The 27,126-nt window shown below is 41.9% G+C and overlaps 1 protein-coding gene across 4 annotated transcripts in view; it reads left to right on the top strand.

The window, feature by feature from the left end:
* The window catches only part of SPEF2 (sperm flagellar 2), a 183,321-nt gene extending 160,275 nt beyond the window's left edge, over positions 1–23,046 (top strand). For 3 of the 4 annotated variants that reach the window (XM_049648173.1, XM_049648172.1, XM_049648174.1), the window contains 5 exons: positions 4,053–4,145; positions 10,419–10,598; positions 16,565–16,804; positions 17,002–17,124; positions 22,884–23,046. In XM_049648173.1, the coding sequence (XP_049504130.1) occupies positions 4,053–4,145; positions 10,419–10,598; positions 16,565–16,804; positions 17,002–17,124; positions 22,884–22,973 (726 nt within the window). In that variant the 3' untranslated portion in view covers positions 22,974–23,046. Of the gene's footprint in view, positions 1–4,052; positions 4,146–10,418; positions 10,599–16,282; positions 16,331–16,564; positions 16,805–17,001; positions 17,125–22,883 lie in introns of those variants that run through there. The other variant, XM_049648175.1, reaches the window with a different exon arrangement.
* The last annotated feature ends 4,080 nt before the right edge of the window (positions 23,047–27,126 follow it).

Here is a 27,126-nt window from a genome sequence, read left to right as displayed (position 1 = left end):
ATATAATAAGGATTGTCCAAGAATTAAATCAGGAAATGCAAAACTGCTGGATGCCTTGGAACCAATGGCAGCGCTGGTCTGGAGGAGGGACTGTGTGGTGACTCAGCCTCAATCCCGCTACAGTTACCAGGCACGGAGGGGCGTGGTTTGGTGTAGGCGGGTCCCACCTCCACTGTGGGCCTGCTGTCCTTCCCTGAAGCCCCACCTTGTCAGTGACAGGGAGAAAAATGGTGACACCACAGTCTCACCTCCCCAGACCTGGTGGCCCAAACCACTCTGTTCAGGCCATCGTTGCAGTGCCCCGCTGGCGCCAATGAGGCAGTTTGTCCTGCTCCAATGACTCCCGCACCTCCCTGGCACTAAGCTGCGATTTAAACCCCAATGTCTTAAAGGGTCCCTCTCCCTGCACTCTGGTTCCAGGGAAGTGCTGCTCCGCGCCGCCTATGTATATGGCCTGTGGCTGGTTGGCGCAGGCAGTTTTTGTCCTTTGAACAGCTATATACCTTCTTCCCACAGCCATCCAGGGAAGGGGTTGCTTTCTCCCACTGCGGACTGTGCCTCTGAGCTGGTTACGGAGCCCAGGGCTGGCTCCCTTCCTTCTCAGGTGCGCTAACTGCGCAGCCCGCCCCAGTTCGGAGAAAGCCCCGCAGTTAGAGATTGGATCTTTCTCCATCCCCATCCATGGTCTTTCTCTCGTCCAGATACAGTCCTACACTTTCCCAGCTTCTTTTTCTCTTCCCTTTGTCTCTCCGCAGAAGGGGATCCCTCCCTTCCATGCCTATGCTGCCCGTTTCATCTCTCCCAGTTCACAATCACGCACCTATGGCCCACCACGTTGTCCCCGTGGGTCCGCAAAGACATCTCTTTCACTCAGCAGCCTGGACTCTTCGAATTCAAAGTCCTTTGGCCTCAACACTGCTGTGTTTAAGGGACAAGGGAATTTCAGGTTCTCCTACTTCTCTGCCATGTTGGATCTACCCACGGATGACTTTTTAGTAATTATAAGTTGTTTTCCAGTCAGGTTAGTTTTTTTTCCTTTCTAAAGTGGCCCTCTTGTGTGCATAATACACGATTTTTTCTTAATTTATGCAATATCATATATTATTAGAAAACTAGTATGAATGATTCCTTGATTTTAAGGATCAGGGGAAATTCCTGTGCATTGAAACAATTAAACATGGAATAGAGTGTTGGTTGAGCAATGGTAGGAGGGTTTGAGATCCTCTGTTTCCTTTTTTCCCCTCTAGCTTCATTTAATATTTCCTCTTCATCCCCAGTTTTCAGCAATGATTACTGTGTTGTTTGGTGTGGTTTTCTTCATGTTCCTTCTGCCTGGGGTTCATGGAGCTCTTGAAAATCTGTGGGTTTTGTAATTTTTGTCAGATTGGAAACTTTTGAGGATTTTTTTCTAAATTTTTTTTTCTGCACCCCCACTCCTTCTCAAAATCTAATCACGTATGTACTGTCCCAGAGGTCACTGAGGCTTGGTTCATTTTTTTCCCATTTTTTTTCTCTATGCTTTACTTTGTATTCATTTCTATTCTTATGTCTTCAAGTTTATTGATGATTTCCTCTGCAGAACTGAATCTGTTATTATTAATACCATGTGGTATATTTTTCATTTCAGTTATTAAATTTTTTGTCTCTAATAATTCAAGTTGGTTCTTAGTTGTATCTTCCATTTCTCTCTTCAATATATGCATGTGTTTCTCTATCTCCTTGAACAAATGAGATGTATTTAGAATAGACAAATGAACATCTTTCTCTGTTCATTCTATCATCTGTGTCATTTTTGTGTTTGTTTTCTTTGATTGATGTTTCTTCTATGGGTCATAAGTTATGGCTTTTCTGAATACCTAGTAACTTTATATTGGATGCCAGATGTTGTGAATCTTATTTTGTTGGATGCCCAACTTTATATACGTTTAAATATTATTGGGCCTGCATCAGTGTTACTTGGAATCACTTCTATCCTCTCAAGGTTACAATAAGATTTGTAAGAATGGGTCCAGAGTGGCCAATCTGGCCCCACTGTTAAGGCAGTTATCTCCTGGGGGCTCTCTTCAATGCCTGTGTTTGAGGAGATCCTTCCACTCTGCCTGGTGGTAACATGTACTCTTCCCAGCCCTATGTGTGTCTCAGGAATTGTTCAGCTTACTCCTTTCCTCTGGTTCTTTCTCCAGCTTCTGGTATCTTCCACAAACACACATCCACAGATTGGCTATCACTCAAGACTTGCAGAGATCCCTCTGTGGATCTCTATGGCTTGTCCTCAGTGCATCTTTAGTAGTCCACCCTGAAAATTCTAGCCATCTCAGCCTGCCTCAATAATAGAGTCTGCCTTCTCAAATCAGGAAGGTCACCAGGCTCTATTTGGATGCCTCTCCTGGCACTGAAGCCTAGAAACTCCATCCAGGCTGGAACACTAATAGGACTCTTTGGTAGCTTTCCTTAGTTCAGGAATTAATGTGCTGTATTGCCTGTTGTCTGATGTCTGGAAAATCATCTTTCATTTATGTTGTTTATTTTTCTTGTTAAGACAGGAGGGTAATTCTGAACTTTGGTGCCCCATCATGTCTCTTACCTATGTTCTTTACCTCTATTCTCCCATTGAGTGGTACTTACCCTCCACAGATTAGCTACTGGGCAAGGGTCTCCTCTTGGTCAATACAAAAGCACATTCAAAGCTTGAGCTCATGCTGAAATTTAAGCTTCTTCTGGGTCTTCTCTCTCACAGGGTTCCACATGACCAGCATCTCCTTTGTTCCAAATTAAAAGAAACCCCAGGTCTCACCTTTGGGATCTGTATCTGCTGACAAGTTACCCAATGCCATTCCAGCCTTTTCTCAAAGCACAGGTGATCCTTGGAAGAGCATAAGCCAGAGTCAGATTAAGCAAGCCAATACCTCTTGGAAATAGTGCTGAGAGTGGGTTGTCACTCTGGAAGATGGTAAGAAAGCTAGACCTAGGAACAAAATTCATATGAATATGAAGTGCTTACCATGTACAAAAATTAAGCTTGACACGACATATCCTTTAAACCTAAGACATGTTCAACAGCAGGCATGAACGGCAACACCTAAAGGAATGGACCAAATATCCAATGTGTGGTATAAACAAATCAAATTGGAGTTCAGAGGCAAGATCAAGGAAGGTGTCTCTAGGGAAGTGTGATTGGAACAGAGAATGCAGAGATGTGCAGGTTTACATGGGTGGGCAGGAAGTCACATCAGGTAGGAGGGATGATGTGAACAACACAGCAAGAGTAGGAAATGTTTCTGAGCAGAGAATGATAAGACAAGGTTAAAGTTTCGAGGAAAGTGATATGGTTGCACACTACAAGCTGAAACAAGTAAAAGGGAGACTAGAAACCAAAACAACTCGTTGCTGACTGGGGTGGCCTGTGACAGAAGTAAAGAGGCTCTGCACCAAGGTGTCAGGAGTGGGGATGGAAGGAAGGAAGAGAGAGGCATTGCCAAATGGGAATCAGAGGATTCTGTGATTAATATCACATAATGGGCTGAGAAAGAGGGATGTCATTAAAGAGTAGGCCATTGAGCTCTTGAGTCAGTCAGTCACTCAGCAAAAGTTTTTCCAACACTGTGCACTGGCAGCATCACACTAGACTCTGGGAATAGAGAGCAACATGAACAGAACATGAGGAATGTGAGCGAGGGTTATGAGTGCAGACCCCTCCAGAATATCACCATGCAGGCAAGATCTAGGGCAGTGACCTCCAAACTTCATCACATGTTCTGATGGCTAAAATAGAGCTAGGACCCCCAAGATGTAGATTTTCATTTATAAATTATACATGTGTACTACTGAACTAATACATTATTTACATTATCAAATTTTTTAAATAAAAATGACATAACAATGTTATCAAAATATGTGTAAGTGGAAGTTCTGGTATTTTCTCCTGCATCCCCTTGGTTTTTGCCCCCTATTTCGGAGACCAGTGCTCTAGACAGTTGAACAAGATGAGTTCAATCCCTATGGCTCTGAGAGGAACAATCCTTTAATAATTTTCATTTTTATTTTTTGTATAGGCTGGTCTGTGGTTTACGAGAGATGAAGATCTAAAAATTCCAGAAAATCCCCTTGAACCCCTGCCATTCAATAGAAAGGAGCATCTTATAGAGGTAATTGCTGAGATCCTTAAAAAAAACCTCACTACTATAACACTGATAATTTCTTAATCTTTTCTTCCACTTGGTAATTTGTTTCAGATTCCAACCCCCACCCGACCCCCAGTTGTAGACTTTAATGTTCATAAGGTAGCAGCACAGAAAAGTTCTGGGGGAGGAGGCAGGCACCAAAGCCTTAAGACAGAGCCCCGCTGTTAACTCTCTGTGTGATCTTGAGCAATTTTCGTAATCCCTCGGGTCTCACTTTTCTCATCTGCCAGGTAAGCCGTTACTCGACACATCTGTCTCTAAGTGTCCTTCCAATTCTAAAAGCTTAGGATAAGAGCAATCATTTTACCAACACAGTAACCACTCCACCTTGGGATACATCCCAAGACCACAAGTGTGTGCCTGAAATTGAGGATAGTATAGCACAAGCAGGGGAAGGGCAGAGGGAGAGAGGAAAGAGAATCTAATGCGTGCCCCATGCCCAGCACAGAGCCCAATGTAGGGCTCAATCTCATGACTGTAAGATCATGACCTGAGCTGAAATCAAGAGCTGGACATTTAACTGACTGAGCTACCCAGGCATCCCTTACACTGTTTTTTTCTATACATACATATGGTAAAGTTTAACTTATAAATTAGGCACAGTAAGAGACTAACAGTCATAGCTAATAATAAAATAAAAATTCTAACAATATGCTGTAAGGAAAGTTATGTGACTATGGTCTCTCTCTCTCAAAATTTCCTATTGGACTGTACTCACTTGTCATGATGTGAGATGATAAAATGCCTACATGATGAGATGAAGTACGGTGAATGATGTAGGCATTGTGAAGTAGTGTTAGGCTACTAGAGACCCTCTGATGATTTGTCAGAAGGAAGATCATCTGCTTCCGGACTGAGGTGGACCACAGTGGACCGTGGGTGACTGAAACCACAGAAAGCAAAACCACAGATAATGGGGACTACTGTATATGTTTTGTTCATTTCTCTTTGATTTTGATTAACTTGTACAACATACCAAGGGTTGCATAAGTATTTCCCATGACCCATTAGATTATTATCAATAACATTATTATCAACATTATTATTATCAATAATATTATTAGTCTCTATCCCTGAGGCCACAATAGAAAACAGGACCTTAATATATGTAAAGTACTCTGGTTTGAGTGTAAATGTTTAAAATATGAAAATATACCTAATACAACCAAATTCAATAGACTATGAGAAAAGTTGAGCTGTGGATTTAGACATCTCTGCAAAGTAGGTGTATTGATTGTCCAATTTCCAGCCAGCCATTTGCTCATAACTGCAGTTGAAACTGAACATGACTCTAATTACAAACTTCAAGTGAAAAGTTCCCTTCAATTGGATTCACAGTGTTCAAGCACCTCTCCCAGATGCTAGCAGGAGAGCAGATAAGAAAAAGGGGTCAAGGAGTTACCAAAGGCCAAGACCTGAGACTGGCAAGGGTGGGGACAGTTTTTTGTCTTGGTCGTGGTGGGGGTTTTCTGTGTGAAACTGGAGGATGGAGACCAACCCTGTAAAGCCTTTGGAAGGCCATCTCTCTATGACTTTGTGAACAAGTCTGTGGGCAACATAAGCAGGTTCTTCTGCAAAGAACCTGGCCATCTGAATATGATGTCACGTGAAAGCGCTTTCCTTTCCAACCAGAAATTTTTAGAAATGTCAACCGAGGGCAGAGCCCTTCAGTTGCTCACCCAGAAGCTAATGCCAGAAGGTAGACTGTGCCCTAAGACTGTGAGGCGGTGAAGCAGGGAAGGCCCTGTGGGTCCCTAGGGAGGGCATGGCTCCCACATATCGGTATCCAGACTGCTGGGAAGTGACATGGAGGAAAGGAACAAAGTCGGCAGCAGAGACAGGACCATGAAGCCTGAGAAAGAAGTGGGGCAGAAGATAACTTACATGCGTGTGTGAGTGTGTGCATGTGAATGTGATGTCCAGAGGACAGAAAGGTGTGGTGTTTTCTGCCCCTCAGTGTGTCAGAGACTGAATGCTCAGTATTACATAAGTCTCAGTGCTCTTAAACTGGGATTAAAAGCACAGATTCCAATGCTCGCAAGCTTCAAGGTCTTGATGACATTACCTAACCTCTCTGCACCTTGGTTTCTTTCAATCCCTCCCTGGCAGGGTTGTTGTGCAGAGTGAGTGATTGGCACAGAGTAGCCCTATGTAAGTGTTAGCTACACAGAAGCTAGCCTTGCTGACTCTGTTTGGTTGAAGAAGAACAGCTAATGGTTAACATCCTGAGGAAAGGTGTGCAAAGAAAAAAGATAAAACAACAGAACAAGTTTACGTCCTTGGCTGTAATTAGAATAGGAAAGACCAAATCAGTGAAGGGAAAATGCTCTGTGAAGAAGGAATTCTGAGAGTCAGGAGCCCTGGGCTCTGTCCCCAATTCTGCCATGACTCACTGGAGGATGTTGAGCAGGTCCCTTCACACCGAGGGCCTCTGTACCTTCTTAAGAAGAGGGATTGGACTAGTCTTGGGTCCCACCCAGCTCTTCTGATTTGTTACTTATGCTCTCGGTGACCCAGGGTTTGCCTCTGAGCCACACTGGCAGGGCTCCTGCAGATAGGCCATCACACTGTCTGTGGCCTTGGATGACCCCAGAGTCCTAGGCACTGGATGAAATGCCACACTGCATCCAAGAAAGGAACTCTGAGACACATCTGTGTTGCAATCACATTGTTGTCCTGTGACAGTGACAGTACACTTCATTATGACTGACAGGGTTCCACAGGCCATGTCCTGGCTTCCCAACTTCCCACACACTCAACACCAAGAGCAACTATTCCAGGATTTTAAAATCCTTAGCGATTTCCTGAGAAAAGACAATTTTTCCATATTCAAATTCACAGCTATTGTTTTAATTTCTCCACAGCTTCTGTTCATGTGAAATCCTTCTATTACTTTGGGCTGGTCATATTTGTTGAGGCCAGGATTGAAATACTACCTGATTATTAACGAATCCCGAATGCCTATTCCTACCTCAGACCTCTCTCGCAGACCTTCTACATGCAATTGCCCATTTGATATCTCCACTTGAACATTCTAGTAGATATTTCAAGCTCACTGTATCCACCCGAACCCCTGTCCCTGCCACCCCACCACTCCCATCTTCACCCAAAGCCCTCTTCCTCTCAGTTACTGGCAACTCTGATCTTCCAGTTGCCAAAACCCTAGGACTCATACCCAAATCTTCTCTCCTTTTCAAACACCACGTCCAGTCCCTCAGGAAACCCTGGTAGTTCTATCTTCAACATATACTAAGGATCAGACCACTCCTTCTAAGCCCCATGGCTATCACTGGAACAAACCACAGTCAACCTCACCTGGATGATGGCAACAGCCTCATGATGGGTCTCCCTGTTCCTCCCTTGTCTTGGTTCAGATTACAGGCAGATCATGGCAGCCTCTCCTCAAAACCCCCCATGGTTCTGCATTCTACTCAAAGGAAAATCCCAAGTCCTGAAGAAGCCAGCCTGGCCTTGGCCCTTATTCCTCTCTCCCTCATCTCCTTCTGTTCTGCCCCAGCCCATTCTGCTTCAGCTACACTGGCCTTCTTATGGTGTAACCATGCAAGGTGCATGCCCACCTTAGGACACTGGCCTCAGCAGTTCCCTCTGCCTATAATGCTCTTACTCCAGATGTGCTCCCTGGCTTACTCCCTCCAATCTTTGTTCAAATTTTCCCTTCTCAACCGTGCAATCTGTTCCCCTCCCCACCTTCCACTCCTAATTCCTCTTTTCTTGGCCTACTTTTTTGTGTGTTCCCATAATCGCTATCTAATTTACCCAACTTTTAAAATGTATTCTTTATTGTCTGTCTTCCCCTTCTAGAAAGTAAGCTCTTCAAGAACAGGCATCTTTATCTCTTTCTTAGTGAATACATTTCAAGCACCTAGAATAGTCCATGCCTAGCACATCTTAGGTGTTCAATAAGTATTTGCCAATACCCATTCATTAGCTCACAGCTTCCTTGAGTCAGAAGTCCAGGCATGGCTTAGATGAGTCCTCTGCTCGGGGTCTCATAAGGCAAAAATCAAGATATCAGCTGCGATTGCATTGTCATCTGAGGTCAACTCCAAGATTGGTTCCAAGACTGGCTTCTGAGATGGATCATTGGTAGGATTCAGAACCATGCAGTTGTAGGACTGAGACCTTCAGCCCAAGAGGCTGCTTATTGTTCCCTGCCACATGACCTTCTCCACAACTGGACAGTCTGATTCATCATGGCCAGAAGGAGAGCATCTCTCTGGCTTCAAATCTCTCCTTAAGGCCTGGGTCCTTTTTCAAAGAGCTTACCTGATTAGGTCAGGCCCAACATCAGGCTTCATTTTGATTACCTCAAAACCAATTGATTAAGGACCTTATTTACATCTACAAAATCTCTTTACCTTTGCTATATAAAGCGACCTACTCACAGGAGTGACTTTCCCATTACATTCACAAACCCAATCCACACTCAAGGAGAAGAGATTATACAAGATAAATATGCCAAGGAGTGGGAACCTTTGAACCTTTCTTAGAATTCTGCCTACTACAATATTTTAAATGATCTTAGGAACACAGCAAGGTTACCTTTTATAAATATTCAATCCAATGACTTAAAATCAATCCTGTGTAATTACAGAAAGAGTTTACATATCAGATTATTTCATTTTTTCACATCTTTTTTTGAGATATAATATTTGGTTGCTTTGTTAATGAAGATAATGATGCACCTGCATAGCATTTATAAGTGCAATTCAGTGGAAGTCATAATGAAGTTCAACAATTCCTTTGAAAGAAATGGAAGATAAGCACTCAGGGACCCTGCCATGGTTCTCTGTTAGTGTCAGTCTCCCTTCTACTCTAAGTCCGGCTGGCCATCCCTGGAGTAACTCAGAGGCAAGAGGGCATGAAGAAAACACAAAGTCCTGAAGGAACCCACCAGCTGGATCATGAAAAAGGTGCCCCTACTGTTAGAGAGTGGTTTTAAGCATCTCAGGATAGTTCAGTGCCTGGCTTACAGCAGACGTACCACTCCGTTAACTTTGATAAAAGTGACTGAACAAATGAACTTGCAGACTCCATTGACCTCTGAGATTCTTTCCTGCTCTGTAACATAAAGACTTTATGCAGTTTCCTATCAAAGTTATTTTTATTTAAATTTTTATTGGATTTGTCAAGTGTCAGAAACTTACTCTTCTGTCTAATTAAATGTGTGTCCATAGTTGTAAGTATTGTGGGTAGCCAAGAATAACATGGTATCTATGGATCTAGGCACTTGCTTCTCAAAGTCTAGGCCAGGACCATCAGTGTTAGAATCATCCAGGAGCTTGCCATATGTGCAAAGCTCATATAGCTCATAGTCTAAACCTTAGACCATTCAAGAATCATCTACTGTATCAAAATTTAAATTAAAAAAAGAAGATTCTCCAGGCCACTAAATGTACATATACGAGAAGAGCTCACTGAGGAAAGGAGTCTTCTCTACAACCAGGCCCATGTAGGTGCTTGGGTGTGACCTGTGAGTCCCAGGATTTGAGCTTCTTTGTGGGGGGGGCCTCAGGGGATATTGAGTTCCCACACACTAACTTTTCTTGCTGCCAAATGCACAAAACACTGCATATAGAGCTGGCTTCCAGCTCAGTCATCTAGAATGAATGAGAGATTACCAAAAAAACTGATATTCAGTGGTTAGCACACTTTCTCCTCTAGTGTAAACTCACAGTGGAAAGAGTCCACATTACTGTCAACAAATTAAGTATGAAGTTCAGAGCAGGATTGACCAGTTGAAAGATTTTAATGGCTAGAGTCCCAGTGGCTTTGGTTATCATTTCCCCCTCTTGCCACTCAGGGTAGGGAGATATATCAGAAGCTTCATATTTAGTAGTCAGGGCCCAGTTTGTCAGAATGGTGATGAGGTTAGATAGATGGATGGGTCTTTGTTCTGTGGTCCTGCTTCGCATGTCATCCCCACGTGTTTTTTTAATTATTATTATTATTAGCACATTCTTTCCTAAATATGTTGATACCATTAATTAGCATACAATTTTCTTTAAAATTAGAATATTGAGCCTTATTTATTCTGTTTTTTAACTTAGCATATTCTTCAGTTAATACTATTCATTATATATTACTTTTACTAATTCAATCCTCAGAAAGCGGCTCTATTCCAAAGCTCCTGGAAGGATATTTCATTGCCTGTCCATCTATTAACTACCAGTTTTACACCTTTTATGTTTGATCAGAATTCTTCTTGTGTGACAGTTTTTCTTTAGGTTATTTGCTGACTATGAGAAGGACCCACCTCAACTTGACTACACACAGATGCTACTTTATTTTGCTTGTCATCCAGATGCTGTGGAAGGGGTCTACAGGGCCCTCAGTGTGGCCACTGGGACTCACGTCTTCCAACCAACCAAAACTCCTACTTTTATTGCAGAAAAGGTAATTGTGGTCCAGAAATGGACCAGCAATGGGGTCTGCAGGGGGCTACCAGAAGATCTTAAACTTCTAACAACATAAGTTTTTTTTCATGTCTGCATTTTTCTGGATACCTAACACAGTGCTTTACACACACTAGGTCTTCAATAAAGCTTTACTCAATTGGCTTAAGAACTAGAGACCCACTGTCAAACAAACAAAAAACAAAAAACAAAAAACAAAAATCTTTGTAGTAAAGTCAAAATTTGCTCAAAATTTGTTGGTGGAATCCAAGTTTGTTCTGTAAAGGACAGCATTTATTTTACATGAAGTACTGATCCTGATAAGTGAATAAGTGGGTATCAACCCAATCTATCTGTCATACTGTGTGGAAAGCCTACATGAAACAAGCCAGGCCTCAGACATCCCACATACATGTGACACTTGATAGTGTTTCAGGCCAAAGCCCAGTCTCCTGAAACCCACAAGTACTTTGTATATCCTACATCTAAAGACAAAGAAGCTTAATAGCTAATTAAACCTCACATTCCCTTTTAGATTTCTAAAGGGTTGGCATTCCCTGGCTGTCTTGGATGGAAAAGAGTGCTAACTAATGTACTTATTATATTCCCTTCTGCATGACTTTTTAGTATTCCTCTGACATTTTGGGGACAGAGCTGTGATCCTTGTAATGGAATGTTTTTTCTCTCTTCTTTTATGAACACAGAAGATGGAGGGGTACTGCCCAGTCCAAACTCCTCAGATGTCCTAGGCACACTTGTTTGCCTTTCATACATGTTTGTCAAAATAGACTATGCTGGGTTCTGAAAGAAAGAAAGAAAGAAAGAAAGAAAGAAAGAAAGAAAAAGGGAAGTTTCTGTGACAGCTTTCATATCTAGGAAGAAATAGACTCTCTGAGATGCAACCCTAAATTTTGACCTGGGACAAATGGACAAGAGATGTCCTTCCTCTTCCATCAGGGTCAGAGTGAGGCCAGACAGGTGCCCAGTAAGCTGCCAACTCAAGGCTCTTCAACCCGATTTGCTGTAGATGCTACTTCAATACCTGCACAGTGACAGAAAGTGCAGCAATGAGTGTTTATTTCATTCAAGTATTCTGTCTTTTTAGATAGTAGAAGGCCAGTTTCAGTTTTCCCAAGTAAATAAGGAGTCAGATATGGACTGCCTTTGTTGGGACTGCATTTGCCGCTTCCCCAGGGATGCTTCTGTACCCTCCCCCCATAGATTGGGCCTCCGTAAGCTAACTCTGGCATGGATCGCGGCCTGCCAGGAGATCTTAGTCACATGTCTGTCCTCCAGGAGACTTTCCCTGACCTCAGGTGATGTCAGGCAGCCCCTGCCATATGTTTCCATAGAGTTCTATGTTTCTCCCTTCACGATCCTCCTCACAGTCACTTCTTCAGGTCAGTTCTTTGCTAGACTCTAAGCACCCAGGGGGCAGGGAGGTGCCATCTGTCTTGTTCTGAACCTGTCACAATCCTGAACCCGAATTACTGGCACAGAGCTCAGTAAAGATTTCATTGAGTGGGTCAGTTAATTATGTAATTCACTTTGTAAATAGCCCTGTGGTCTGCAAGGGATACAGAAGAAGGCTGATTTGCTCCCCTAAAGAGACTCCATCTAATCGCCCCCATCCATGCAGAAAACAATGGGTGAACAATGTGCCAGACATGGAAGGAACACAGCGAAAAGGACAGATTAACATAGGGTCTTACTGATCAGAAGAGGTGTTTGTCTTTTCCTTTTTCCCACCTCCCTATCATTGTTTTTGCTATTGCCTCCACCTGGTGTCCCCTTCATCTCATTCTGAAGGGCTCAAGGCCTCCCCAGTATCCAGGGCCTATTTCAACTACCAGATGATTCATGAAGTTTCCCCTGACACTCAAGAGCAACACTGAGAGCTCTCAACGGGGCCCCCTTAGATTCAGATCCTCTCTGGTAGGGCTGGGCACCACTTCATGCATACATGCATTTATTCAACAAATATTTTCCCAGCTTCTCTGTGTACTGGGAACCACCCTTGATGTGAGGAATAAAGAAGTAGCATATAGACTACATCATATGATAATAAATGCTACAGGAAAATAATAATATAGGGAAAAATACAGGAGCTGGGGTAGGTTGCAACGCTGGGAAGAACAGCAAGGTAGCTGCAATTGTAAGTAAAGACAGCAGCAGATGCCAAAGCCAGACAGTGGTGGGGGGGGCGGGGGGGGGGGGAGGGGGTGTTGGATGTATTCCAAAGACCAGCCATTATAGTTGGAGAGGAATGAGCTGGAGGAGAGTAGTAAGAAAAATAAATGAGGGGGAGATGCCCCAAGAGCCACTGTAGGGACCTTGGCTTTGACTTTGCTGAGAGATGAGATGAGAAGTTATTGGAATATGGCCATCTGACTTTAAATGTATGGAAATCTCTCTGGCTGCTGTGTTAGAGCATACTGTAGGGGAACAAAGGAGGGAGTAAGAAGAGCTAGTAATTCAGGCAGCTGTTTGTCTATTGAATCCTTCTAATAAGTTATTTCTACCTTGAATTGGGGACAACCTATTACCCACCTTCATGTTCACCACAGTGGTTGCCACATAGCAAATGTTCAATTAATGTTTATAAACATGGAGGGAAAGATGGGAAGAGGAGAGAGTGAGGAGGAACGGAATTCTGTTTCTAAGGTAGAGAGGAGGAGAGCAGGCATTCCCATCAGAGGCAATAGTGAATCCAGGAGGCTGCAATGAGCTAGAAAGTCCAGGAAAAAGGAAGCCTGTGCTAGAATTGTTCCTATAGCAACATACAGCTGTCTGGGTGAGTAGCAACCAGGCCAGCTAGCACAGGAGGGCTCTGCATCCCCTCTGTCCCTAAACCACTCATTCAGGGAAGCTAATGCCCCACCAAGAAGCAATGCCCCTGGAGTGCTTCTCCTCAAAGCTCTTCTAAAGTCCAAGCACACTGCACAGGAACTGCTCCACAACACCACAGGGATGGAACAGGCCTGAGGGGCAGGAGGCAGAGAGCGTGCCTGTGACATACCACACACAGGCCTGTTCCCGGCTTTGGGTGAACCCAAGGTGCTTGAGCTTTTGAAATACAGAATCCGCCCACCTCCCTCATTCTTGCTCACCTCTTGTTCTTAGCATCCTGCCTCCAATTATGCCACTCTGTTTCTGTGCCCTTTCCAGTTGTGTTTGTTTCCTGGGCAACCTCATCCCAGGAAGCCATAATGAGTTTACTCAGAAATAACACCTCCAACAGATCCATATTCACTCCCAAGACATTAAATCAGATCTCTGCTTTTGCTTTCCACATGAATGACTGGAAACATCCACAATATTTTATTCTTCCTTACTCTATTTCAGTGACTCATGCTGTTTTATTCAATGTGGCACAGACTTTCTGTTCAAATCCATAGTTTCTTGGGTAACTTAAAAGAATCCCAAGAGCAAAGCATTCATGAGTATGTGCTGGTCCTAGTGAAGCTTTAAATAAGTTGACATTTGGAAAAATGGTTCATTCTGGCCTATGTGGTGTGGGGTTGTGATGTTGGAATTCAGTAAATTGTGAGTTTGAAACTCCCACATTTTAAAAATCTTGTTAAAGCATCTTGGGAGAGCATTTGAGGTGCTGGGGTTCAAAACATCTAAATTTTAATTCCATCTTACTCTTTTGACACTTTACCCATATTAGTCCCAAGGACTGACCTTCTGTTCTGCCTCTGAGTTGTGGGACTGAACTGGTTGAATGAAGGAAATTAATGGCCAGGCACTGTTCTGGGGACTGTTACCAAAAGGCAACAATTCATTTATCCCATGATGATTGTATCAGGCCTCTGAATAGTCTGTCTCTAACTATGGAAATAGGGCAGAGAGACAAGGCTCTTTGTCTGTTTTATTTAGGTATCACCTGCCCATCTAATCCGGCTAATCATTTATTCACCCACAGGCTTTGTATTTATTATGTCCTTGTAGCATTTATATTGCAGTCTAAATAGAAATCTATTCATCCTACACTACCTGTGTGATGATTTCCAAGCATCTTAGGTGGGCACAAAAAGGCCAGTTTCACATTTCTGCAATGTAATATTTCAGTTCTTTAAAATAGAGAAGAGTTTGAATAGGTAGATAGATGGGTAATAGGTAGGTAGGTAGGTAGATAGATCTATACTTAATTCCAAAATCTTCACCTGATAATGAATTCTCTCTCTGTCTTAGATTAGATTAAATTCCCAGTTTACCAAAGGATATAGAAACCCAACCTACACAGAGCTAGAACAAATGAAACCTGTCTTCATTACACTGCTCACAGCCCCTACAAATCTCCTAAAGGGACTTACCACTATCACAGGCTTCATTTCCTGCTGTATCATAATTTTTTATATATAGGGCTTTCATACCTATTTGGAAAGAACTTTCGTGACTAATTAACTTGCACTTAATGCTTCTACTGAACTGAATATTTATAAACATTGAAACCCTCCTTTTATTTTAAGCCTAAGTTTATCATTTTTCCTTTCTTGGGATAAAGGAGAATTGGTATTCAGGTGTGTTATGACATCTAATCAGTCAACATTCCAAAAACACCCATTTTTCTGTGGCAAATCATCAAATATCAACAATCTTATCATGAAAAACTCACACACATATATGTGTTTATTACACTGAATACAATAAATACAAATATGTAGAGTATGTGGAAAGTACAGCAATGTGTGAAAAAAATATCATCTATTCCCTAACCAGAGGTAAACATTTGTTAACTCTTTACTGTATCTTTCTTTTCTCTTTTCTTTTTTTTTTTTAATTTTGTATATGTTTTTATTTATTTTTGAGAGAGAGATAGACAGAGCGTGAGCAGGGGAGGGGCAGAGAGAGGGAGACACAGAATCCGAAGCAGGCTCCAGGCTCTGAGCTATTAGCACAGAGCCTGATGCAGGGCTCAAACTTGTGAACCACAAGATTATGGCCTGAGCCAAAGTCGGAGGCTTAACCAACTGAGCCACCCAGGTGCCCCTTTCTTTTTTTCACTAATAAGCATAGATGTATAAGAAAATGAGGATCCTAGTGTATTTATCATTTTATGGATTTTTTTTTTGCATTTACCTCTATGAGTGTTTTCTCAAGTCACTAGGTACTCTTCTAAACCACAGTTTTTATGGCAGTATAGTATTCCATCACAGAAACATACTAAAATTTATGTCACCACTCTCTGATTTTGGAATTGCAGATTTTCTGTGTTTGCTGTAATACTGAACAAACATCCATATATAGAAGTCTTTGTGCAAATGAATTTTTTTTAGAATCAATTCCTAGATCTATAATTACAAGGTCAATGGGCAGGAATGGTTTTCAGGTTTTTGAAACACAAGAAATTACTTCAGAAATACTGTACTCTTTACCATACTCATGAGGCCTACCGACTTCATGGCTCTTGGCCGTGTTTCAATGAGCAGCCGTAAAAATCCCACCTGACTTTCTAGTTCAATTTGTTTTCTATTTTGCCATCTGAATGTTTAGTTGGGTTTAACCTCTGGTATGCAAACAAATGTTTCTGAAGCTCTTAGAATCTATCAAGCTTGAGAAATTAACTTGCCATAACCTCTCGGCTACAGTCCGTTTCCAAAGCAAATCCTTTAAAAATCTATATTCATGTGCAGAAGCCAGGCATCAGGCACACTAATTCACTCCAGTGTCCACTTACAGAGGAATCCGAAGTGCCTGGCAGTGCAGTGAGCTGAAGCATCTATGGAGGTAAGACACACCCCACACTGAGGTGTCTGTATCCACAGGCAGAATTGGTCTAGAATCTCGATGTGATCTCCAGTGTAGTTAGTACGCTCTCTTCGGTACTTTGTTTGGCTAGGTTGTGGGAGGCACCATCGCTTCATTGCGTGAAAAGTGTGTGACAACATTAGTGTGTTTAAATGTCTCCATTACTGGAAACTCTTCAGTCTGACTTCATATTGTCTTTATTAAATCGTGCAGACCTCCTCTTTTACTGATATGAGTCCAATTGAGGAATATCCTGAACATGAGGGAAACTTCATGAGTGAGGAAAGGGAATTAAGAGAAGAAAAGGAGGAAAAGGAAGAAGATATCCCTGCGAATGCAAACACTGAAAAGATTTCTTTGGAAAGACTACTCAAAGTGTTCCGAGGGGGAAAAGAAGTACAGGACGCTAACAGATTTGCCAGCCACCTACAGATAGAGAACGCTGACTCAGAGGTTGGTTAGACTCCTTCAGAAAAGGGGTAACTTGTACATAAGAAAACTCACCCTCAAGTCTTAGCATAGTTTCATGGAATTGCTCTCAAATGTATCATTGTGTAGAAATTATGGCAAATTCCTTTATTAAGTAAAATAAGTTTTTAACATCTGCAGGATTGTGAAGTTAACTTCACTTTTTTTTTTCTTCTTTAAAGAACTTCATAAAAGTATTTCAAGACCTAGGTGCCAAGAATCTGGAACCAGTCAGAGTTGCTGTTCTTTTGAAGCATCCTTTTATTCAAGACCTGATTTCAAGTTATTCAGACTATAAAATCCCTGTGAGTATTATCCCAAGGTGTCCTAATTCAGTCAAGCTCAGGATCAGGGCATGGTGGGACGTTTCCAGTGTGGACTACAGAGACAGGGGAGAAGCTGGTGCTGGCCAAACCAGGGTCAGAGAAGCTAAGCTGGTAAAAGCATCAGGTTAGAGAAGCCAGCCTGTGATACCCAGCGGGCAGCAAGGCCAGGAACAGTAGAGGTAGCTATCTGCACTATGAATGACACTGTTAACATTATGGAGCTGCCTCATTAGGAAGGGGGCTATCTTGGATCTATGACAGAAGGCTGGAGTGAATGAGATGAAAGCTGGATGAGAGGCAGTATTAGTGTTCCAGATCATTCCATCCGGCTAATAACTAGCCTGTGACTGAAAAGTATGGAGAATAGAATCCCCCCTTCCCAAAAAGAACTAAGGAGACCACGATCCCCAAACAAGTGCTGACGTAGTTGTTCTCTCTAATCATGGTACCCATTGTCTATGTAGCGCATATAGTGTGAGCGCACACAGGAGACTGGATGTCAGTTCCATCAGGGAAACACTGTGCAAAATGGAGAAACTGAGGACAAAACCCATAGAGACTAGACCGCCACAGAAGGAGAGAAGGAAGAAAGGGAGAGCTGCAGTTCAGAGATCACAGTGACCCAGCGAGTCTCTACCGCATGTGCTGAATGTGTGTCCACCCTGGCAATGCCAGGTCTTTAATGACAAGGGACAAGGCAGGCAGAGACACACCCCAATCACAGTGGGGCAGGTGTACAGCCTCCTCACGTACCGGTTCAACCGTATGAAGTCTCTTTATTTGGCTCCTGCTAGTTGTTTCTTGGACAATTAAGGGTGTGCTGAGTTTAAGATAAAAGCACTTTCACTTCGATAAAATGAAGGTGATTCTAAGACACATTTCTCCTGACTTGTCAGTGATAACCTTCTATGCCCAGAAATGAGACCATTCAGACGTGAATATCTTCAGACCTAAATTTGTTTGTTTTAAATTGCTGATCTTTTTGCTTATAAATTGTATCTCCTCTGTTGGCAATAACTGAAATCAATTTCTAACAAGCTAGCAGACACTCATCCGGTAGTGAAGTATGATGATAGCATTTAGGAACACAGGCTCAAGGATCAGGAAGTCATGGGACTGAATCTCAGGTAGACTACTTACTAGAGACCTGACTTAAACTTTCTCTTCATCCTGACTCCCTCATCTGTTAAATGGGAATAACAGTCATTCCGACAGAGAGGGTTGCAATGAGAATGAAATGAGCTCAGGCATTGCTCAGGCACATGGTGGGGTTTCTGACATTCGGCAAGGACTTCTGAAATGGTGGCTGCTGTACTTACTCTTGGCCTCTGAGCACTGACCACCAAGGCTAGCGATCCAAGACTTCGTGGGAGACAAAATGAGTATGAACCTCAGTTGCTGCTCTCAACCAAACTCCACTATGTTTGTAAGACAATTTTTACATGCAAGAATTACAAGAGAGTGATATGAGGTAAACCACCCAAGAACAACATTACAGGAATTCAAAACATAGGACGTTTTTTGTTCTAGAAGCTGAGTCTTCAAAGACGGCCAGGAGTTTTTGAAAGTGGAGGGAGAGGAGAGGAGGTCTACACGGATTCTGCCATTGGGGTGGAGAGAGGACAGCATTGTAGGGAAAAGGAAAGGTCTGTGCAAAGGCGTGGACACAGGACTGCATGGGGGAAGGGGAGCCAGTAGGCATCTGAGCAGGGACGTGATGTGATAGCAACTTCTTCATTTCTAAGTGTTTCTTTGTCTCGTAACCATATCATTGTGTCTCTAACATTTAATTGGCCTCTTTTAAAACAAAGTTGTGTCTCTTTATATAAATAGGCCAAAATATCTGGAAACATTGTTGGCAATTATTCCAAGTTGCTGTGCTCATACATTCCACAAACATTTATTGTTTGCATCAAAACTGATATGTTACATGTTCCTTTTCAGTTTTTCCTATCTCATATTTTCATTAATGAAGACTAGCTTCTTCCCCACTTAGGAGGAGGAGGGCATAGGTCAGTGTGACCCTAGAATTAGTTGGGGGGGGACAGAGCACACCAGAACTAGACCACAGGTTGGAGACAGGAGGGGAGAGAGGACAAAGGAGTGTCCCCAGCTGTGGGAATCAACCCCCTTTTGCTTTCTTCTGGGTAGATGTCATCCTGTATAAGTTCCAGAGGCACATCACCTTTGACTGCATTTCATCTTACATGGCTGTCCTATGTTTTAGGGAATGGCCCTCTTACTTTGAACCAGTAAAATAATTTTCAAACTCCCTTGGAATTATGTATATTAGAATTTATCTTGTATTACCAGGAACCAGTAGAAACATAAAATGATGCCATAATTATTTCCTCCCCTAAAGGGAAGAAAACTGTACAAAGTCAGACAATTTGGAAACATCTTGACTCTGGCCAGACTAAATATGATTAACTTGCTGAGAAGATTCTATTCAGCATTTTCCTAAGAAAATAGCCAATGGATGACTGCCTTTGAGAGTCAGCCCCTTGAAAAGGTGTCCTGACTCCTAGGGATAGCAGGAGTCCATGGGGCTGTTTTTAATGTACATATTTCTCTCTTTTTGGAAGGAGTTTGATCAACTTGTTGTACACCTCGCTAGTGATGTTGTAGACAGTGCGGTTTCTCTACACAGGACTACCTCCAGCATGGCAGGATTCTGGGCCACTGCCCGCTCTATCCCAGGAGTGCTTGGACATACTGACTACCAACGCCGTCTTTGCACGTTCCCCAAATTTCCCTGGCATGCAGCACCCCTCTGACCTAGAGCCTACCAGCACAGGACATCTGACCTTCTGTGAGTCAGTTTCCCCAGACCATTATCACCTGGTGCTCCAACAGCAGAAAGAGAGTAAGCCTGTCTGTCACCAGTCAGTCTGTCCGTGCTTTCCTTCATGGCCAGAGTGCTTCTGCAGAGTCAGCTTCTTCAGCTCCCTGTCTCCTCGCCCCCACCTCTCCTTCCTGGCCCTCCACCTCAAAGCCATGAGAGGACAGAGGACTGCATAATTGGGACTCATTCATATGACTGTGAATTAGAGACTTGAGCCTGTGACCTAAAAAGCCTAAACTCTGATATTCTAGAATGAAAGAGCTTCTCTTTCCAGTAAGATGTTCCATTCTCATTTTCATTGTGCAAAAAAAAGAAAAGAAAGAAGAGAAATAAAGGAAAAGAAAAAAAAAATCTCTGAAGATTCAGTTTCTACCAAACCCATCCTGTCACCATTTCTGCTCCAGATATCCATGTAGAAGTAAATAGATCACATTTTAAAATGAACTTTAACCACAGTGATGTTATTTGAAGATCTTTCAAGATAAGTAGAGCAAAAGCTAGAATGTGGTTTTTCAGGTTAAAATGTTGTTTGCTGTTATAAACAGTGGGAAGTGAAGGTTGTTGCCTGATAGCTCTGTTTACAAGGTTTGTGTTTGGAAGCAGCAGCATTTTGAAATATATATTTGAAAAAAACTGAGTATTCATAGTCATTTTGGCATGTTTAATTCTTGCTCCTATTGGGAGGCATCCTGGCTTTGTGGTTGAGAGAGCGGCCCAAGAGCCACACTGATTGGGTTCACACCTATGCACTGGGTGACCTTGGCCAAGTGACCTCACGGTGCCTTAGTTTCCCCATCTGTAAAACAGGTTACCATACATACCTCATGGGGTTCTTGTATGGATTTAATGACTTAGTACATATAAAGTGCTTAGCTTAGGGCTTGGCAGATAGGATGCACCCAAAAATAAATGTTAAACATTATAATTATTGCTACTCTTATTACTATTGAGGGTTTGTTGGTAATTGCGGTGCCCAGGAAATATTTCTGAGCCATGTGACATTGTATGTGGATAAATAAATAAGCTGGCACTTCATCTCCTGAATTCAGTGTCTGCTCTTTGGAAAGAAAGAAAAGGCTTTCCCTGTTGCAGTGCCATGATGACAGAGGGTCCAAACTCATGTCCCAGAAATCCCCATGCGGGCAATACCTAGGTGCAAATTCCAGATTTTGTGTTGGATCTTATAGTTATTCGGTCAAAGTCATTTATTTAACTTCTGCTTTCATAGATCTTATACAAAGAGGTAATTTCAAGTAATATTCCTAAATTATTAAGAAAATGCTTTGGTTAAATAAATGTAACAAGATCAATGCAGATATCGTAGCTGAGTTGTTAGGAAAATCAATGAATTTCCTATGACCAATATATCCACAAATGTAAGTGAACACCTGGTTTTCTATACCAACCTAACGAATGTAGTTTCTTATAACAAACACATACCAAATCAACGTAAATTTTTTTTCAGCAAACCTGCAAATCAAGCATATATGCTTCAAGTTAAGGCTTCCATTCAATAGGAGATAACAAAAAATCTTTTAGCATTAAAATCTGAATGTCACAGGGGAATTCTTATAAGCAAATGAGTCAGGACCCAATTACATGAGGACAAAATACGAATTATTAAGAGTGACTTGAAGGGATTTTCATCCCACTGTGCCTTCAGGGAATCTGACTTTAAGGTTTTCTCCAATCCTCTCATTTGTAACAAAACATGATGGCTGCTATGGTGCATTGTGTTTTCAAAGCACCCAAGTCAAACATTTCCAAACTCTCTCAGCTTTCCTCCATTAACTGCTAGTGAAAATTATGGCCTCTGACTTCAACTGCAAACTTAGCCAGGGCTGATTTAAACATCTGAAGCTGATGATGTTCTCCATGCTGCAGAGTGTCACGTGATCACAGGGCAGCTCACTCTTTAATCCCCAAGTGAACAGTCAGCAGTATTAGTGTAAATACTCTCTAGTCAAAGAACATGTAGTATTAACAATGGGGAGCGGCTGTTCTTTTTCACTTAGTTCACTTGAGTTTGACCTCTGTCTGTAGGAAATCTGCATTTTCAAAAAACAAGGTCTCACCAGAAAATGATTCACTATGATTCCTGGCAGTGACTGAAAATAAGCAGTACGTGTGTCACTCAGCAGGGGTCAGCTCAGATAGTGAACTAACTCCTGTCTTCTTGAGTAAAATGACCTCAGTCAAATTGAAACCTTTGGAACTCAGCTCTGAAGAAAAGAAAGTTACATTCTTAGAACATTTCCCTAAATCTGTGAGGGAAAGAAAAGAAACTGCATAAATATAACTCTACATTTTTCACACGTGTTTGTATCCCTTCGACATTTTGATAGTATTTTACATTTATTTTTTTCAATGACTGTGATCTAAAATGTAAGACACTGCTATTTTAAATGGACAAAAAACAGATCGATTTATTCCTAATATTAAAAAAAAAAACGGAGAAATGTAAAAGTCTCCCCTCAAAATAATCCACTCGTCTAAAGTTCTGTAAATCTGTAGATATGGTTGATCTGGCATTAGAATTTTTCATAAATAGTAAATGAACATGTTTTTTTCATGAATAAGGAAGTAACACTTAGGCTTGTTCATTAGGTGCCAAACTGTGTAAATTACTTTTTATAAATGTTACTTAATCTAATGTGACAATTCCAGTCATTATTAGATTAGGAAACAGAGGCTCCAAGATCTTTGATATCTTTCCAAGGGTACAACCAGTAAGTTGCAGGGTGAGATTTAAACTAAATAGAGAACCATTTTCTTAAAGAAAAATATCGAAATAAAAACAACTTACTGTTTAAGCACTGCCATATATTACATGATCTTTAATCCTAAATCACTTATTAATGTCTCTGACTTCTCTTTTAATCTCTTCCCTTAGGATATTAAAATAATTCTCCAAAGGAGTGAGCATGTACAAGGAAGTGATGGAGAGAGATCTCCTTCGAGACTTACAGAGGAAAAGAAATGAAAACAAGAGTGTGATTTTTATTACTTGGCAATGAATCTTCCAAACATAAAATGTAAACATGGTGTTTGTCATATATGTTGTCATTGTAAGTATAGAAATGACTTAGACCTGGTTATTAGGGGCATTGAAAAGGGGGCCTTCCTTAACTTGGAGAATATTCTATAATAAACCTTAAGTACAGAGCAAAAATACAAAGTAAGAAGGAATGCATTTTGAAGTGATTCCGAAAATAGAAGACACCAGAACAATGTGTTAAAAATAAACACACACATAAAAGTCATGAAAAATCACTGTAAGAAGTATGTACATTAGGCAAATATAGTGGAAATTCCCCTGAATCTCCACATCAGGGAAGTTCTGATATGCACATTTTGTGGTTCTGGCTCCACGTGCAGTAAAATTCCAAGGTTCATCCCACACAAGCTGAAGAGATGGCTGCATCAGCTGCTGGTACAGCCATGCTACTCGCATCTATTTCTAATCCTTTCCTAATAGAATATAATATTTCCTATATAGATGAATCTACTCGCACCATTATATCTTTTTCCTTGTATATATTAGTGACTCAAATTCAATGATACTTATCTCAAGAAAATGTTTTCTAAGTGAGTGATGGCGTCTTCTCAGTGGTGGGCCTTCTCTGAAACCCCTTCTTGGTCTTTGTACCCCCTGACTGCTCCTCCTGAGCCTCTGTGGCTGCTGGATACTCCTCTTTTACTCAACCTCCAAATGTTGAAGGGCCTCAGAACTCTGCCTTCTCCATCTAAAGTCAGTCCCTGAATGACTCATCCATTTCCATTACTTTGTGGGTATTACAGAGACTAACACAGAAATTTCTTTTCTTCTCACCGGTGCCCTGGAATCCAAACTTTACTCTTACTGTCCATTTGATTACCATATTGATCACTCACAGTCATCACAAACTCAACATGTCCAAGCCAACAGAGGGAACCTTTCATGATGCAGGTGAGGTCGTGTCACCCCTCACTCCAACCCTCTGTCAGCATCCCATTTCGTGCAGCATCCAGCCCAAGTCCTCACCCTGAGCTTACCCCTTGCTACCTCTCTGATCCCATCTCTTGCTATTTTGCCCCTTGCCCACTCTACTTAAGTGGAGTGGAGCACTTAAGTGACAAATCCACCTCGTTGATCCTAGAACACACCAGAACACTTCTGTCTCAGGACTTTTGCATGTACTTTTTTCGCTGCCTAGAATGACTTTCTCCCAACCTGTGTGGCTTGTCCCCTCACTTCCTTTAGGTGCCTATTTAAATGACACTTTGTCACTAAGGCCTTCCCTCAACAGGTGATACAAAATAGAAATAAGCCACATCCCAACACAACATAATTTTTTTTCCATTGTACTTATTTACATCTGACAAACTACATGTTTACTCTTTTGTTTGCCTGTCACTCCACTAGGCTGTAAGTTCAATGAAGCCAGAGATTTCTCTTGTATTCTTTATTGCTATGCTCCAGAACCTAAGACTAAAATTATAGCCAACTTTAAGTTGTATTGATATATTTGTGCAAAATGGGTGGAAATATCACATTTAGATTGATCACCATGAATGGTGAGCAAGCTGAAGACAATTTCTATTGTTAGTAAGATTTATATTCTATTTCTGGACAGTGACATGTTTCCTTAGTTTCCTTCTTGTGGGCTCCACTACCAGAATCTTTGTCTTTAAAATTATGGAGGGTGGTGACCCAGAAGTACAGAGATGTGGTAGAAACTCTGCCAGAGATTTCCAAATTTCAACTTAGCCAGTTCACATGCAGTTTTGGTTATTACGAGATAATTCTAGTTTTTCTAGAGAAGGAAGGAGAGGAATATCTGAAAATTGAGCTCAAATAAATAAAATATCATGATGAGGTCACAGGCAGTAAACTAATCTACATTTAGTCAAGGATTGAACAAGACAAGGCAGCACTATTTTCCAATAGAAAAAAATTAAAAGCAGAGCTGACAGTATCCCTTGCTGTCCTAATGTTCTTGCACAGCATTGTTAAATAAGGAAATTGCAGAATCTCCCTCCTGAGGCCCATTGACTCATCTAAGCAGTAGGCAGGACAACCACCACATGAAAGGTCTCCCTGGTGGGTATTTGCTACCATGTCACAATCTGTTAACCATCATCAAGACTAAGCAGATGTTGTGACTGGGCATGACCCAGAGCTGAAAAAGGAGCTCTCCCACACAGGTCCTGGAGCAGGCAAGGCATGCAACTTCACACTGAAACAAGAGGTTGCATGGGATTCTCCCAGACAAAGGAAGAATGTTCTAGAACTCATCCACTCAAGGGCCTTTCAAGTCTTATAATTTTAGGGAATGCCTCACTATCTTGAAATCATTTTGACTGCACTGAATATTACTGTGACCTCCAGCTATTGACTTTGTGACATGGTCTCTTATCCTAGGGCTCTCTTCTGGGTATCATGTGATGTTTACAGGATTATTCATGATTTCCTTGGGAACAAAGGAAACGAATATGGACTAAATGCAAGGACAACTGAGTCTGGAACCAGTGGAGGGACACAAAAGATTCGTCACACAAATTATTCATTACCTCTCTCCTCAAGAGATTGTTAGCTATGGGAACCAATGCCCATGTCTGTCTTACTGATCTCTGTGATACAAAACATCAACAAAGAAATTCAAACAGGGATATAGGATCCAGGCGACCTAGAATTATGGTTGATGCAATGTTGGAAGAGATTTGAATTAAATTATGTTTGGTAAGAGAAAGAGGACCCGATAACAAGGTTGAGGTACTAATAATAGGTGACTATACACAACAATAGCTGCTCTTTTTGAGGGTTTACTATGAGGCAGGCACTGTGCTGAGAGCTTTACAAGCACTGTCTCAGTGTTTACAACTCTGAGTTAGGTACTCTTAGTATTGCCATTTCCATATAGTGAAGATGGCATTTAAAGAGAAGATTAACTTGCCTGAAGTCACACAGCTGATAAATAACAGACAGACTAGGAACTCAATATTAACACCAAAAGCCATCCTCTTCCCCAGTTTGCTCAACTTGTGTACAAAATCACCCATTGTGCAAGCACAGGATGGAGGAAGTATGGCTTAGCTGTATTTAAAAATAAAAACAAAGGGTTTTGTTCAAAGTAAATTTGACTCTAATTTGCTGTGTAATGTGGCCCCTGAAGAATCCAGTGCCCTCAGGGCATCAGTGGTTGTAAGGGAGATGCTGATTTTCCTCTGATCTGTGGTGGTCAGACCTCAGCTGCAATTCTGTGTGCAGTTCCCGGCCACACGCTTGAATATACACATCCTTTATATATGCAGAGGAACCGATTTTTTTTATTCATAAGTGAGTAAATTCAAACCCCTTAGCCTTAAGCTTGAGTAGAGAAGCTTCCAACCTATGGGACAGAGGAGTGCTCTCTACGGTCCCCAGGGGTAAACCAACACCAGTAAACATTGCAGCATGACGGAAGATACAGGCTCCCTGTTGCCAGAAGTATTCTGACAGAGGCAGAGTGCCATGTGGCAGGACAGTTGGCTGCCATGACGGGACTTCAGAACTTTACCCCTTGTCCTGCTCCTACTGCAATTCTGTCTCTACTGAATCAGCTTGTCAGCTCTGCTACCCCAACTTCCATTCTCCTGAAAGGGCCTTTTCAGCTTGGTCTTCATCGTGTATGGATCTCATCTTTCTTTAGGGCACACGTGCACTAGAAGCCCTACCTGCGGAGCCCAATACCATACTCCAGCCACTTAGCTGTTACCCTGTCCAAACCAGCCAATTGCTCCCTAAAGGAGGATTACAGTGGTAGAAGATGAGATACAGACATGGGGCATTTGGCAGGATGGCTTTATGGCCCCATCCATCTCTGAGGTTCTCTGAGAAGAGAACTTCCCATTCTCCATCAATGGCAACACCTGCAGTTCTGTCTCTGACACGCTGACACTTGGACCAAGTCCTTGCTTCCTCATGATCTCTCTCCCTTTACACCCAAATCTCATTACTCCTTATAAATGTCTCTCAGATCTGTCCTCTCCTTTCAGTTTCAACAGCCACCCAATTTCAAAAGCCCTGAAAATCTTTCTAGACTCTTGAATAGCTCTCAGTTGATCCCCTACTTTCTGTACCTTCCACATCTTCCCTTTTTCTACCCCAACCCAGC

This window comes from Panthera uncia, assembly GCF_023721935.1.
Source record: "Panthera uncia isolate 11264 chromosome A1 unlocalized genomic scaffold, Puncia_PCG_1.0 HiC_scaffold_17, whole genome shotgun sequence".
NCBI lineage: Eukaryota > Metazoa > Chordata > Mammalia > Carnivora > Felidae > Panthera > Panthera uncia.
The sequence above is the reverse complement of the archived record's forward strand: the minus strand, read 5'-3'. Positions and strand labels throughout refer to the sequence as shown.